This window comes from Corticium candelabrum, chromosome 18 (assembly GCF_963422355.1).
Source record: "Corticium candelabrum chromosome 18, ooCorCand1.1, whole genome shotgun sequence".
Lineage (NCBI taxonomy): Eukaryota > Metazoa > Porifera > Homoscleromorpha > Homosclerophorida > Plakinidae > Corticium > Corticium candelabrum.
Genome location: NC_085102.1, coordinates 4,345,920 through 4,360,919, shown reverse-complemented (window position 1 = coordinate 4,360,919; position 15,000 = coordinate 4,345,920). Strand labels below are relative to the sequence as shown.

Below are 15,000 nucleotides of genomic sequence, written 5' to 3'. Positions count from 1 at the left end.
ACGTCTTCCCTGCTCTTCGCCTTATACGCGACATCATGAAACAAAGGATCACTCATAAGCGTCGATATCGAACGTCCAACCTCATGATTCGCCTGCTGGCTACCCAACGGACCCAACAACAAGAAAATAAATCGTGTGGGCAACGGAATCTCCGTGAGGTCACCGAGAGTGACGGCATCGTGCAATCGAACAAACGCAATGAGCGGCTCAGTAAGGAAGTTAAGCTCACCGACAAGAACGTTTGAAGCCTCAGAGCCGGGTGGAATTTTTTTCATCAAGGATGGCTCCTAAACGCATGGCAATAAGTGTTAAGGCCTTTCACACTAAACACCCAAGTGCACTGAATGTGCATTAATGCATATTGGCGTTTTCACACCTAATACGCATGCGCATTGGCTGTCAATTGAATTCAATGTGCATTTGCTCAAGGTGCATATGGAGGTGGTTTGGAGTGAATTTGATGTGCATTGGCTGTTGCATGTGGCACAGCGGCTCTTCATGTCGGTATAGGCAGTAGGATCTATGTTCTCTCTCTATGCTGTGCTGATGGTGTAGATGGACGTACTGTACTGTAAGCAAAGATAGAGAACCATCTTTGTGAAGAGACTGGCAGTCATGATGACCGCACGTACAGACAGACAGACAGACAGACAGACAAACACACATACAAAGAGACAGACAAACAAACATACAAACAGACAGACAGACAGACAGACACACATACAAAGAGATAGACAAACAAACATACAAACAAACAGACAGACAGACAGACAGACAAACAAACAAACAAACAAACTGACACACAGACACACATACAAAGAGACAGACAGACAAACAGACTAACAAACAAACAAACAAACAGACAAACAAACAGACAGACATTTTATAACGTTGACGCGCCTTGCGTTTTCCTAGCGTGAAACAAATCAATGCACATCCAATGCACATCTGCTGCAAAGTGGATTAAAACACAATTTAATGCGCTTCAAGTGTGAAAAGGCCTCTAGAGACAATCAGAGCGGCACAAAAAGGTACATTGAAAATGTGCACACCTTTGCCTGATGTGTGAGTCCTGAGGCTGACGACATGTTTCGTGAGTGTCCGTCTCCTTTATCTGCATGATCTCCAGCATTCTCACCAGATGTTCCTGTCAAACTGGCATGTGATCCGGTTCTTGAGTTGCCTTGGTCTAGTTCGTCTAGATGTCGACCGAATGAGCCTTTGATGGCTTGCAGGATGCCTTTGTGGTGATGGGAGTGGTGGTGATCGCCGTAGTGACGATGTTTTAGTAGTATGGTTTCGAGGACACGATGACGATGGATTTCTTCGAGTTGACGAGAAGCGACCATGTGGTCCAGAATAACATCTGTAATTAATTTCAACTAGGCAATTATGTGGGAAAACTGGACTGGACATAAATGTGTGTGTGTGTGTGTGTGTGTGTGTGTGTGTCCGTGTGTGTGTGTGCACGTGTGTGTGTGTGTGTTTGTGTGTCCATGTGTGTGTGTGTGTGTGTGTCCATGTGTCTGTATGTGCACATACGTGTGTGTGTGTGTGTGTGTGTGTGTGTGTGTGTGTGTGTGTGTGTGTCCCCATGTGTGTGTGTGTGTGTGTGTGTGTGTGTGTGTGTGTATTTGTGTGTCCATGTGTCTGTATGTGTGTATGTGCACATGTGTGTGTGTGTGTGTGTCCATGTGTGCGTGTGTCCATGTGTGTGTGTGTGTGTGCACATGTGTGTGTGTTTGTGTGTCCATGTGTCTGTATGTGTGTATGTGCACATGTGTGTGTGTGTGTGTGTGTGTGTGTGTGTGTGTGTGAGTGTGTGTGTGTGTGTGTGTGTGTGTGTGTGTGTGTGTGTTGTGTCCATGTGTGTCCATGTGTGTGTGTCCATGTGTGTCCATGTGTGTCCCCATGTGTGTGTCCGCGTGTGTGTGAGTGTGTCCATGTGTTCCTTACATTTTTATGTTACCTGTAATTTGTTCCAAATTGGTGGCTTCCAAGTCGAGAATGACGTTGCCTTTCAGTATGCAGTGTCTCAATTCAAATAGACTGTGAAGAGAGAGCGTTGCTACATGAGGCTTACTCCACTTGTCACCAGCGTGTTCAACGTCTTCTTCAAACTTTATCCATCTAAATGTAATTATAACATTTATAGCATTAGACATACATACATACATACACACATACATACATACATTTTTTTGTTATTATTAAAAGTTGGTACAACTTCTAAATCAATCTAAATTCTTTACACTAAAGCTAGGTTTACAAAAGGTCCCAAAGGCTTCCAAAAAGATATGTCCGACTTTCTTGCACAAACAGTTCGTATATGTCGACGTAGATGCCACTTAAAACTGTTCATAATTCCAACAGGAGGAAGAGTTTTTCTTTTTGTCCAATAGGTGGTCATGAGAATGACGAAGAAAGTTCTTAGGTTTCCAGTTTCATTCATCAGCTCCAATGGGTGGAGGGCCGTAGGTGGATTTAAGGATACCCTATTCAATAAGAGACAAACTTGCCGTAAGAGTCCTTTCCATATCGGGCAAGTATTGAATACATGTTCAAATACATACATACATACATACATACAGACAGACAGATAGACAGACAGACAGACAGACATACAGACAGATAGGCTGACAGACAAACAGACAGACCATTAATGTGACTTGTGTAGCTCGACCCATGGGTTGAGAACTCACTATTTAGCTGTGGTGCCTTTTACTGATATTCACTATTGATGTTGAAAATAAATGAAATACAGACAGACAAATAAACAGACAGACAAACACTGTTACAGACAAACAAACAGACAGATAGACAGACAGACAAACAAACAGACAGACTAACAGACAGACAGACAAACAAATAGACAGACTAACAGACAGACAGACAAACAATTTAACAGATAGACAATTTAACAGACAGATAAACAAACAGACAGACAGACAGATAAACAAACAGACAGACAGACAGACATCTTCCCATATCGTCTACTCCTCTGTATCAACATTGTCATCATGGATTGTACGCATCTTTACCTCGCGTCAGCGCTAGGCGTCTTCTACGGTGGCCATGTACGTCGTGATGTCTTCCTCTACCCATATTGTCTACTTCTCTGTATCAACATTGTCATCATGGATTGTACGCATCTTTACCTCGCGTCAGCGCTAGGCGTCTTCTATGGTGGTCATGCACGTTGTGATGTCCATCCTGTTATCCGGGAGACAGACAGACAGTGTTCAGTTTTTTGTTTTTTAGTTGTCATTGTAATGTAGTATATTGTGCTTTGCTTAATTTGATTTAGCCTGTAATAGTTCTGATTTATGAAAATATAATACCATTGACAGACAGACGGACAGACAGACAAACAATTTAACAGAGACAACTTAACAGACAGACAAACAAACAGACAGACAGACAGACAGACAGACAGACAGACAATTTAACAGACAGACAATTTAACAAACAGGCAAACAGACAGACAGACAGACAGACAGAGTTGATGCTATGGCTTCATGTGACCAAACTGGCTCACCACCAGATTTACATGTTAACAGATGATATCCACTGCCATCTAGGGTGGCTCCACAGTTACATGTGGTCATCCAGTTGGAAAGGGGTATGGACAAGCCCAATCTCAAGAAGGTCGTCAAACGAAATTCGTGTGTATCAAGTGCAAACACTTCTGACGTTGGGATTGCGTTTAACCAAGCTCCAGCTCCTTTCCCTTTTGAGGAGCGAAGCCGTGCGACATCACGAGCTGTGGGGGCTTCACTGATCAACTGCTCTGCCTCGTGTTTAGCAATAGATGTGTATAGCTGATGTTGAATCTTTCCAGTAGATGAAAGGAGGGAAGAAACAGTCTCTCCTACAGGAATGGACTGCGTCAATGCTTTACCTAAGGCTTGCCCTGGTGAGATGACAAGACTGTCTATGGCAGGAATAAGAGAAGGAAAGCGAAGTGGTAACTCGACTGTTGCATGACACCAAAAAGCAACAAAATCTGGTGGTGGGCCAGTTTGGTCTGGGCCGTCACATGAAGCCATAGCATCAACTTGGTCTGATTGTCTTCGAGAGCTAAATGTGCACCACCGAAGAGAGCCACGACATCGCAATTCAAATTCAAATGATAGACCAGACATTGTAGCATTTGACCCCGACAAGGGTTACAACGTTGACCTGGATATAGCTCTGGCACACCCTTGGATCTCTGATATTTTTCCAAAATCATCTGAGTCAGATGGTGCTGCTGCAGAAAGAAGAGAAGAGAGGAAGAAGGCAAAATATGCAAAGGAAAATCTACCAGGTGGATCAACAGTCAGTTTCATTCCCTTAGTTATAGAACATTTTGGACGATGGGGTGAGATGGGAAAAAACTTTCTGGAAAGACTAGCCAAGAAGTCAAGGGATGAACTTGGTTGACCTAACGCTGCTGAGTCTCTGGACATCTGGAGAAAGAGATTCTCAACTCAACTTCAGAAGTGCAACACAAAGGTCATCATGAGAAAAATCTCAGCTCTGACAAATGACATTGACTGTACTGTAGATTGCTCTACCCAGTTTTTCAGCCACTAAGTTGGCTCCGGGTAGTCTGCATTGTTCTCTTTTAAGTGTTACATGTTTGTTTGTTTTTAAATCTAGTCCTAGTAAACTCTCGTAGTTACAGAACTTTATATAGTTACCTTGCTAGCATTGTATTATAGATGTATGTTTGAAATAAATGTTATTTGACAGACAGACAGACAGACAGACAGACAGACAGACCAAACAACTATAACTAAATGTGATCACACGATTATAACACCTGGCCGTCTCTTTCCACTCCAATTTGTGATCTTTGTTCTCACACAATTCTTCAAGCTCAGTAAACACAGTCGGAGTGTCGTTCATATCATTGTCTTCTCCAATAATAAACTTGACTCGCTCACTCGGTGGCTCATTCGGACTCGCGTCACTACCTACCAGCATCAACATCAATAATTACAAGTATTCAACATAAGACAGAAGATCCTCCTATAGAAACATGATAACCAGAGCTGGTGCAGCGAGCCGTTAGCGATGGCCATAAATAATTTATTTAAAATTTGTTTAATTAAAATTTATTTAAAACTTTTTAAATAAAAATTTGTTTAAAATTTATTTAAAACTTTTTAAATAAAAATTTGTTTAAAATTTATTTAAAATGTATTTAATTTTTAAAATTTAAAATTTAATTAAAATATATTTAAAATTTGTTTAAAAATATAATTAAATAATAATTAATAAATTTAATTTAAATGAAATAGTAATAGTTATTTTTCGAGATCTTTGTGTGTCACTGTGTGACCTTGTATACCCAGACCGTCTTTCTTGTATTAATTAATATATAGTTGTAATTAATTTTCTTTGTTTTGTTTATTGTTTGCCTGCGATGGATACCGTTGGATTGAAGCAAAATTGAAATACTGCACCCAAGAATCTTTAGTTTTGTCTGTCTGTCTGTTTGTATGTTTGTCTGTCTATCTGTCTATTTGTCTGTCTGTTAGTCTGTCTGTCTATCTATCTGTCTGTCTATTTTTCTCTGTTTGTGTATTTGACTGTCTGTCTATTTGTCTGTCTGTCTATCTGTCTGTCTTTCTATCTATCTATCTGTCTATTTTTGTCTATTTGACTGTCTGTCTATTTGTCTGTCTGTCTGTCTATCTGTCTATCTATCTGTCTGTCTATTTTTCTCTGTTTGTCTATTTGACTGTCTGTCTATTTGTCTGTCTGTCTGTCTGTCTGTCTATCTATCTGTCTGTCTATTTTTCTCTGTTTGTCTATTTGACTGTGTGTCTATTTGACTGTCTGTCTATCTGTCTATTTGTCTGTGTGTCTGTCTGTTTTAGTCTTTAGTTTTCCAAGAAATAGCATTAATATTAGCAGCGACAGAATCAGCACTGAGCTAGGAAATATTCAAGTCACATGCTCAACCACCCTTTAGTGCGCATTAGACCAGACCAATCTGAATCTGCTTCTGTCCGCTCTGTACATGTCTGTACATGTCACCTTTCTATAGATTCCCTCCCCTCACTCACTGCCCATCACCCATCCTGCTACTCACTGTATAAAACGCCTCACTCATTGTAATACAACATCAGTGACTCACTATCAAGTGTTCACACAACTTCCGAAATACCCAAACGTGTACAACTCTCCACGACGCGCCTCTCACATCCCACTCATTCACTCAAGTCACGTAAAACAAAAACTGCGGCAACTAGAGACGTTTACGAAACTCTAAACGCTTCTAGCTGCATTTACCCTCACACCTATTTATTTAACGACATCAAACAACAAAAACTGAAGACAGAAAGCACACGCCACGCCCCCGCATCTTAAATTTCGCTTCCCGTTTCCTCGTCACAGCGCGTCTCAGCGCCTCGTCGACTCACCTAACGGCGACGAGTCTTGTCCCTCGACGGTCAAACGATGCCGCGCTCGGCCCTCCTTTCCGGACTTTGAATGGCTGCCGTGTGTTCTGCCTCTCTGATGATGATGGTGGTGGTGAGAGTGATGCCCGTGACGGCCGTGGTGGTGGTGAGAATGGTGGTGTCCTTCGTGGCGCTTTCGCGGCCTGTACGGCTCTTCGAGACCAAAAACGAGTACTCTGTGGTGACCTGGTGACAAGAGAAAAATCGAAAAAAAATCAGGGAACGAGTTTTGGTGCGTTGTGGGCGCGTGGGGTGTGAGTGTGAGGCTGACTTGCGATTTCGCGGTCGTCACAGCGCGCTGCGGAGCCGACTTGGTGTGCTTGGGGGTCGACTGCTGCGTACATGTTGGTGGCTAGAACAGACGTAGTGAGTCACCGCCTGTGCTCCCGGATACTAGTTTGCGCGCGCGCATTGATGTTGGGACTCCGAGGACGCATAGTTAAGTGAAAAATAAAATAAATTTTATATATTTATATTTAATAAAGCTAACACACACACACACACACACACACACACACACACACACACACACATACACACACACACACACACACACACACACACACACACACACACACACACACACAACAAACATGTATACACTGTTATTATGTTCCAATTCAATTATTTTTATTTATTTATTTCATCTTGCTCATTGATATCAACCTTTCTTTCAAAGAAACCCAGTACTAATACACAGGCATGACAAATTACTATCCACACCGCCTGAGCAACAGAAACGTCGTCTCGTAACAAAACTACTCCAATAAACGAGACGAACGCTCTCACTTCGAATGTCACCGATAGCGACAGCGAAGACGGCAATTTCAGTCTTACAATTGTAGCAATGCCACACAACACTCCACTCCCTAATAACCCCACATGGAACCTCATGTTGTAAATGTGTGTGAAATTCTGTGCAGTCACAAGCTGCTCGGATACAAAACCGTAGAGCAACAGAAGAGTTATGCTGATCACGTGATCAACCAGTACTCGCCCACTCTTCTCTATAGATACAGATTCTGGCGTGTCTTTTCTTAGAAAAGTGGACAAACACGCTGACACACACGACACACTCATCCACAAATATCCACTCCAGCGTTCGTCGTAATCAAAATCGTTATAGACAACCAGACACGTGCTCAACAAATGAAACAATGTCAACAAAAATAAAAACACCGCAGACGGTCGTCCCTGTCGAAGTGCAACCGATGACGTCATAACTGTGTCGACCACACAAGCCAACGAGCAGTAGACAGCCACACTGAGTTGCTGCAGAGCACGAGATCCACTGTAAATAGAGAGACTAAACGCAGTGGCCGACGGTAAGCAGAATACAGCATCTTGCATTTGAGGTATTGACATGTCTAGAATTCCACAGTATGACGTCATCAGTAAAGAGGCAACGACAAATGCACATTGCCATCCCTGGAAGAGAGTCGGATAGGTAAAGAGGAGAACAGAGAGAACGTATTTGTTGACTAGAATCGACAGAGAGGAGAGCAGTGCGGCCAAAATAGCCAGTGGTGATAACAGACTCATCACATGGTAGTGTGTACACAAAACTCACGTGACTAGATGCCTCTGCTCACGTGATGACTCAACTACCACATCACGTGATCTCACTACCCAAAATCACGTGATTCTTAATGTAAATCACGTGGCCTAACGTTATCGCACAACCAATATTGAAATTTGGAGTCACGTAGTTAATAAAATCACGTGATCTAACATTTTAATTGCAAAACACGCGTATTAAAATTTAATTAAGATCACGTGACACAATATTTTAGAGCAAACTATTTTAATTAAGATCACGTGATCCAATATTTTAATTGCAAAAAAACAATATTTTATTTAAGATCACGTGATACTAGTTGTACGGTATCCGTAGGCGCCTCGCGTTCGTGAGTAAGACGTCCAACGGAGTTTTCAGACCGTCTACTGAAACGCCGAGTCCTAGCTATACAATACGTATTTGTTGAAACCCTAGCTGTCATGGAAGTAAACATGCAAACTTCCTAGTAGTTTAGATTACGTCTATAGGCCTGGTATAGGTTAGGCTCGAGTGTCCAGCCGGTCACTCCCCCCGCGGCGGAAAAGATGACCGGCTGGACACTCGAGCCCAGGTATAGGTAGACTTCGTTTTGCGATCGTGATCAAGACAATTGAAATGTACAGTCTAGGTATGCACTCGATTCCATTGTAATGACAGTGGTATGGTATTTAGTGACATAGAAATTGATATCAGCAAACATTGACTATCAACAGTGTTAGATGCAGCACAGTCTAGTAAAGGATTGATTGTAGTATGGGACGTGTGAATAGTTGACTGTAGGTGGCATTCAACTTCTGATGGTGTTTCTGGGTTGTCCCATACACACAATCCCTAGCTACATGTACAATACAAAAGGATGGACCGACGGAAGTTCGCGTTTTTGTCGCCGTTTGGTCACTTAATTAAACGAATCGTTCCTAGACTCATCTGTAGTCGGACACGAAAACGATTTTCTAAGGTAGGTCCTGTCATGAAACGTGGTCGTGGAGAGGAGAAATTTGAGATTTGTGTACACACACACACACACACACACACACACACACACACACACACGCACGCACGCACGCACGCACACACACACACACACACCACACACACACACACACACACACACACACACACACACACACACACACACACACACACACACACGCGCGCGCTCGGCAACAATAGATAGTTGCAAAAATATTTTAATTAAAATCACGTGATACAATAGTATCAAAATCACGTGATCCCTAGCAGCAAGCCAAGCAAATGACCACAGAGCTATGAATGTTTGCTGGTAGGCAGGCAGAAATTGTACTATTTTTTTGAAAACAACGAAACCATACTTATGCTTGACTATCTAATTAATCGTTCGTCACATTAACACCAACATAGAAAAGTGACCATATACAATAAGCAGCTAAGTGTCTGTGTTGCCACTCATTCATCCAGTTCTTCGTCTTCTGCATGTGCTTCCATAGGTGGTGGCTCATCTGACATCACTTGTGTTTGAGAGGAAGGACCCGCAGTCAAGTAGCCAGCGACACCAACAGGCCCAGTTAGATAGCCAGCTACTACAGTATCTTGAATAAACAGGTCGTGTTTCTGATCTTTGTATGCCTCCCAGACAGTTGACTTTTCCAAGATCTCGTCAACCTACCAAGTCAAGCATATCACTCAGTGAGTATGCACTCGTGTCTTGGCTGGATCTCGTGTGGTGTGTGTGTGTGTGTGTGTGTGTGTGTGTGTGTGTGTGTGTGTGTGTGTGTGTGTGTGTGTGTGTGTGTGTGTGTGTGTGTGTGTGTGTGTGTGTGTGTGTGTACATCGCATGTATGTATGTACCGTATTACCTCACTTTATGCTGCATGCCGGTATACGCGAGACTTACCAAAAATTGGTTGGAGAGAGTCTGGTACCTATACCGGCATGCCGGTATAAAGCGGGAGATGCCTGTGTAAGCGGGGATGCGCTGTGTAGGCGCTGGGAACGCACTTTGTATCTGCTGACAGACGATGAAGACCATACAAGGCAGACAGATGATGAAGAGGACAGTGAAGAAGAGGGGGAAGAGGAAGATGACTGATTCTACAGAACACTATGCATGTTTCAATATAGCCTAGAATTGTTCCTCACATGATATTGGTACTGAACTAAGACAGTTCTATTGCATCATTGAGACTGCTGCTTGTGTTTTGTTGCGGAAGCATGATTGCACACAGCAATTAAAGGTATGTAGACGTCTTTTACAAGAAAGCCAGTTCTTACCCTGTATACTGCGGCATGCCGGTATACCAGCACCCTGGTAGATTTCAGCTTAAACCGGCATGCAGCATAAAGTGAGGTAATACGGTATGTATGTATGTATGTATGTATATATGTATGTATGTATGTATGTATGTATGTATGTATGTATGTATGTATGTATGTATGTATATATGTATGTATGTATATATGTATGTATGTATGTATGTATGTATGTATGTATATATGTATGTATATATGTATGTATGTATGCATGCATGTATGTATGTATGTATGTATGTATGTATGTATAATTTATGTATGTATGTATGTATGTATGTATGTATATATGTATGTATATATGTATGTATGTATGTATGTATGTATGTATGTATGTATGTATGTATGTATAATATATGTATGTATGTATATATGTATGTATATATGTATGTATGTATGTATGTATGTATGTATGTATGTATGTATAATATATGTATGTATGTATGTATGTATGTATATATGTATGTATGTATGTATGTATGTATGTATGTATGTATAATATATGTATGTATGTATGTATGTATGTATATATGTATGTATGTATGTATGTATGTATGTATGTATGTATGTATGTATGTATGTATGTATGTATGTATGTATAATATATGTATGTATGTATGTATGTATGTATGTCTAATGTATGTCAAAAACTTAACAAACAATAAACTTTACAAACAAACTCAGCAACAACTCCTACACTTACCCGTTCGCCAAACGATAAGTCTTTTCTCATCGACTTCAGTGTCTTCACAATCAATGCTTTCGTTGCTGAAGGACTCTCCACTCCCACAAGTGTTGACTCCAACAGTTCAAGCAGATACTCAACCAAACCAACAGACAGGGCCTGACCAACCAATGAAGATATTTGCTTCTCAAACAGCGTGTGCAATGCCTCGCTGCCCGTAGCAATGACGTCTCCACGAGCCTTCATTGCTGTCATTATCGGATCAATGCACTGCATTCCTGCAATCAAGGATACGCAAACCTATGAAGAGATAGCAATCGTGTACACATGTAATTAGAGTGTAGGAAAGGTTGAGTCACTGACATCGTTGTTGACAATCTGTTGGACGACTGTGGTGCATGCCTTAGAAACAGCATCGTTCTTTGTTTGCTTCATCATTTGAATCATTTTGGGAATGTGGCCGAGCTGAGGAAGCTAAAAGTAGAAACACACACAATAGTACAACCAACATAGAGATACACAAATAAACAAACAAATGGACAGACAAACAAACAGACAGAAGGACAGACAGACAAACAGACAAACAGACAGGCATAGACAGACAAACAAACAGACAGACAAACAGACAGACACACAGACAGGCAAACAAACAGACTATCGCAAAGAAACTATCACGCCTTTTACTATGAGTTCTAGCAATGTAAAGAACTATCATACTCAGTTTTGCGTACATTAGTTTGTGAGGTGTATTGACTCTATTGGGTCTCTGGAACATTTCAAATAGTTTTGGTTGTAATAACATTCATTTATGAAAATATATGAAAATGACAGACACACAGACAGACAGACCTTTGTCTGTCGCCCCACCTCATCACATGTAAGTATGGCGGGGGGAGCCTGTCTAGACTCACAACACAATAGTTCAAACATGGTCTGAGTGCCTCAGCCAGCTGCATGTTGTTCACAAGATTAAACCAAAACACCGTTTTCTGGATTGTGACAGCAGACCTGACATATATGTAGTGGATCCTGACTCCGGTAAAGAAGTGGAGTTAGACATCTCTTTGGCACATCCATGGGCACTTGACGCTCTTCCAAAGGCAGCCCTAGAAGATTGGACAGCAGCAACTCGAAGAGAAATGCTGAAAAAGATAAATACGCCAAAAAGGCACGTCCTTGTGGAACTACACTGAATTTTATTTCTCAATCGATGGAACACTTTGGTCGGTGGGGCAAGAGGCCCGAGAATATCTCAACTAGCTCTCATCAACAGCAACATGGACAACTGAGTGCAGACAGGACGAGTTCAAGAACTACTGGAGGACACGATTCTCAATTGCGATGCAGCAGTGCAATGCAAGAGTGTTACTGCAGAAGATGAGCAGAGTCCAGTATAGTGGTGACTCAGTTGGTGCCATTAGTAACTCTGTTAGCTTATTGTCAACTGTTTGACTCTTAGTCGTACTTAGGGACCTCCTGGGTCCTAGTTCTCTTAGAACTTGCTGATTTTTTAGCATAGACTGTAATAAAGTCTTGTATAAGAATGTATTGACAGACAGACAGACAGACAGACAGACAGACAGACAGAGTAGTGACATCTTTCCATCATCTGCTGGTGTTAGTGGTGCTGCTGCAGAGACGAGAGCAGACAGAAAGAGAAATACAGCAAACAGCAATTACCAGGTGGCATAATTGCCACTGTAACCCCATTGGTAATGGAGCATTTTAGAGCTTGGGGGATCGATGGGTGGAAACTGCTGTGCAAATTATCAAAGAAGTCATCGGACAAAGTGGGACAACCGAACGCTGCGGAGTTCATCGACGTCTGGTCCAAACGCTTTTCTATTCAGCTCCAAAAGTGTAATGCTAGAGTCATCTCTAAAAAGCTATCTTCGCTGCTTGAAGACAACAGATGTGACCTCTTTGCCACCCAGTACTTTAGCCACTAGCTGGTACTGGAGGCTTTGCTTGTACACTGTAGTTTTTAAGTGTAGTCTTCATTTTGTTTTACATGAGTCTCAATTTTGGCTTAGTTTAGTTGATGAACACCACTAGTAGTTGGACAGTACATAGTACCCTGCATTGCAAAATGTATCATAGATAAAAGTTCTAATATATGTGATTGACAGACAAACAGACAGACTGACAGACAAACAGACAGACAGACAGACAGACAGACAGACAGACAAACAGACAGACAGACAAATATACAAACAAACAGAGAGACAGACAGACAGACAGACAGACAAACAGGCAGACAGACAGACAGACAAACAGGCAGACAGACAGACAGACAGACAAATGTACAAACAGACAGACAACTGACAGGAAGACAGACAAACAAACAGACAAACCAACACTGATACAAATACAAACAGACACAAAAAATTCACTGGTGATCAAACAGACAAACACAAAATAATAAAATATTAATTAACTAATCAAATTACCATGTCGACCATCGACGACTGTGCAATAAACAGACACACTGCTGCTTGTGTAACCGTCTCCAATTCTTCACCCTAAAACCACAACAACGTCACACATCGCTCTCCAAACTGCCAACAGTTTCACAACATTAGGATCCTTGATTGATATCAAATTATCAAATCTGTCCATAAGAGCAACAACAAACTCCTTCGGTCTCCGCAAAGCCTAGACAAACGATCACCAAAATGACAACATTTACCAATCACCAGCAATAGAAATGACTACCCAAGAAGGTTGTTGGATAAAAAGTTTGAGGATGACCCCACCGATTATGATCTGGCCTTCTACATCAGCATACACAACAAGGAAGTCGTGTGGGAGCTGAACATATAGCACAAGGTTAATGCTGTAAAGCTGTGGGTCAGGAAAAGATACGATACCTTCCATAATGTGTCTGGATTGTCTTTCTGAGCTTCATAATGACTAGAACAAAACTATTGTTATAAACATGCTTGCATGCGCGCGCACACACACACACACACACACACACACACACACACACACACACACACACACACACACACACACACACATGCACACACATGCACACACGCAGACAGACAGACAGACAGACAAATGGACAGACAGACAGACAAATGGACAGACAGACAAACAAAAACACGCAGACAGACAAACAAAAACACGCAGACAGACAAACATACATACATACAGACAGACAGAAACAGACAGACAGACAGAAACAGACAGACAGACAGACAGACAGACAGATAGACAAACACACACACTCACACAGATAGACACACACACACACACACACACACACACACACACACACACACACACACACACACACACACACACACACACACACACACACACACACACACACACACACACAAGCACATGCATAGACAGACGGACAGACAGATGAACAGACAGACAGACAGACAGACAGACAGACACACACACACACACACACACACACACACACACACACACACACACACACACACACAAGCACATGCAACAGACAGACGGACAGACAGATGAACAGACAGACAGAGACAGACAGACAGACAAACAGACAGACACACACAAGCACATGCATACAGACAGACAGACAGACAGACAGACAGACAGACATACATACAGACAGACAGACACGCACACACACACACACACACAATAAAATCACGCCCATCAATACATTATAAATAGTTTAATAATACATATTAACATATATTCTCATTTCATATACATTTTATACATTTTCTATTTAGATACACATACACACATGTACCAACTACATCATAAGATTTCCACCATACCTTAGTTTCATTCGTTTAACCACATTCTGCACCTTCTCTCTTGCCTCATCATTCCACACGAGTTCTGGATTCTCCTGAGCAGCTACACAGTAAACAATCAATACAACCAACATCTTGCCATACAACAACCACAAAACATAGTCCGTCCATTGCTACATACTTTCAAACATATGTACAGATGCTTCAGGATTGTCCTGCATTGCATCCATAAAGATGGGAGGCAGAAACTTGTTGAGA

At 41.7% G+C, this 15,000-nt stretch overlaps 3 protein-coding genes across 4 annotated transcripts in view; all 3 read right to left on the bottom strand.

The window, feature by feature from the left end:
* The window catches only part of LOC134193556 (electrogenic sodium bicarbonate cotransporter 1-like), a 13,323-nt gene extending 6,487 nt beyond the window's left edge, over positions 1–6,836 (bottom strand). For both annotated transcript variants that reach the window (XM_062662381.1, XM_062662382.1), the window contains exons 1-6: positions 6,727–6,836; positions 6,417–6,641; positions 4,808–4,961; positions 1,970–2,130; positions 1,053–1,366; positions 1–287 (exon numbers count right to left, since the gene is read on the bottom strand). The exon at positions 1–287 is cut by the window's left edge and continues 31 nt beyond it. In XM_062662381.1, coding sequence (XP_062518365.1) covers positions 1–287; positions 1,053–1,366; positions 1,970–2,130; positions 4,808–4,961; positions 6,417–6,641; positions 6,727–6,799 — 1,214 coding nt within the window. In that variant the 5' untranslated portion in view covers positions 6,800–6,836. The remainder of the gene's footprint in view (positions 288–1,052; positions 1,367–1,969; positions 2,131–4,807; positions 4,962–6,416; positions 6,642–6,726) is intronic.
* Positions 6,837–7,085: 249 nt separating this feature from the next.
* LOC134193713 (transmembrane protein 241-like) lies at positions 7,086–8,019 on the bottom strand. Its single transcript, XM_062662549.1, has one exon. The coding sequence runs from the start codon at positions 7,995–7,997 to the stop codon at positions 7,086–7,088; it is 912 nt and encodes a 303-aa protein (XP_062518533.1). The 5' UTR covers positions 7,998–8,019.
* Positions 8,020–9,199: 1,180 nt separating this feature from the next.
* The window catches only part of LOC134193712 (dnaJ homolog subfamily C member 13-like), a 35,232-nt gene continuing 29,431 nt past the window's right edge, over positions 9,200–15,000 (bottom strand). The window contains 9 exon segments of the mRNA XM_062662548.1: positions 9,200–9,654; positions 11,003–11,284; positions 11,348–11,458; positions 13,435–13,506; positions 13,562–13,639; positions 13,700–13,795; positions 13,855–13,897; positions 14,764–14,845; positions 14,924–15,000. The exon segment at positions 14,924–15,000 is cut by the window's right edge and continues 11 nt beyond it. Of these exon segments, the coding sequence (XP_062518532.1) occupies positions 9,439–9,654; positions 11,003–11,284; positions 11,348–11,458; positions 13,435–13,506; positions 13,562–13,639; positions 13,700–13,795; positions 13,855–13,897; positions 14,764–14,845; positions 14,924–15,000 (1,057 nt within the window). The 3' untranslated portion in view covers positions 9,200–9,438.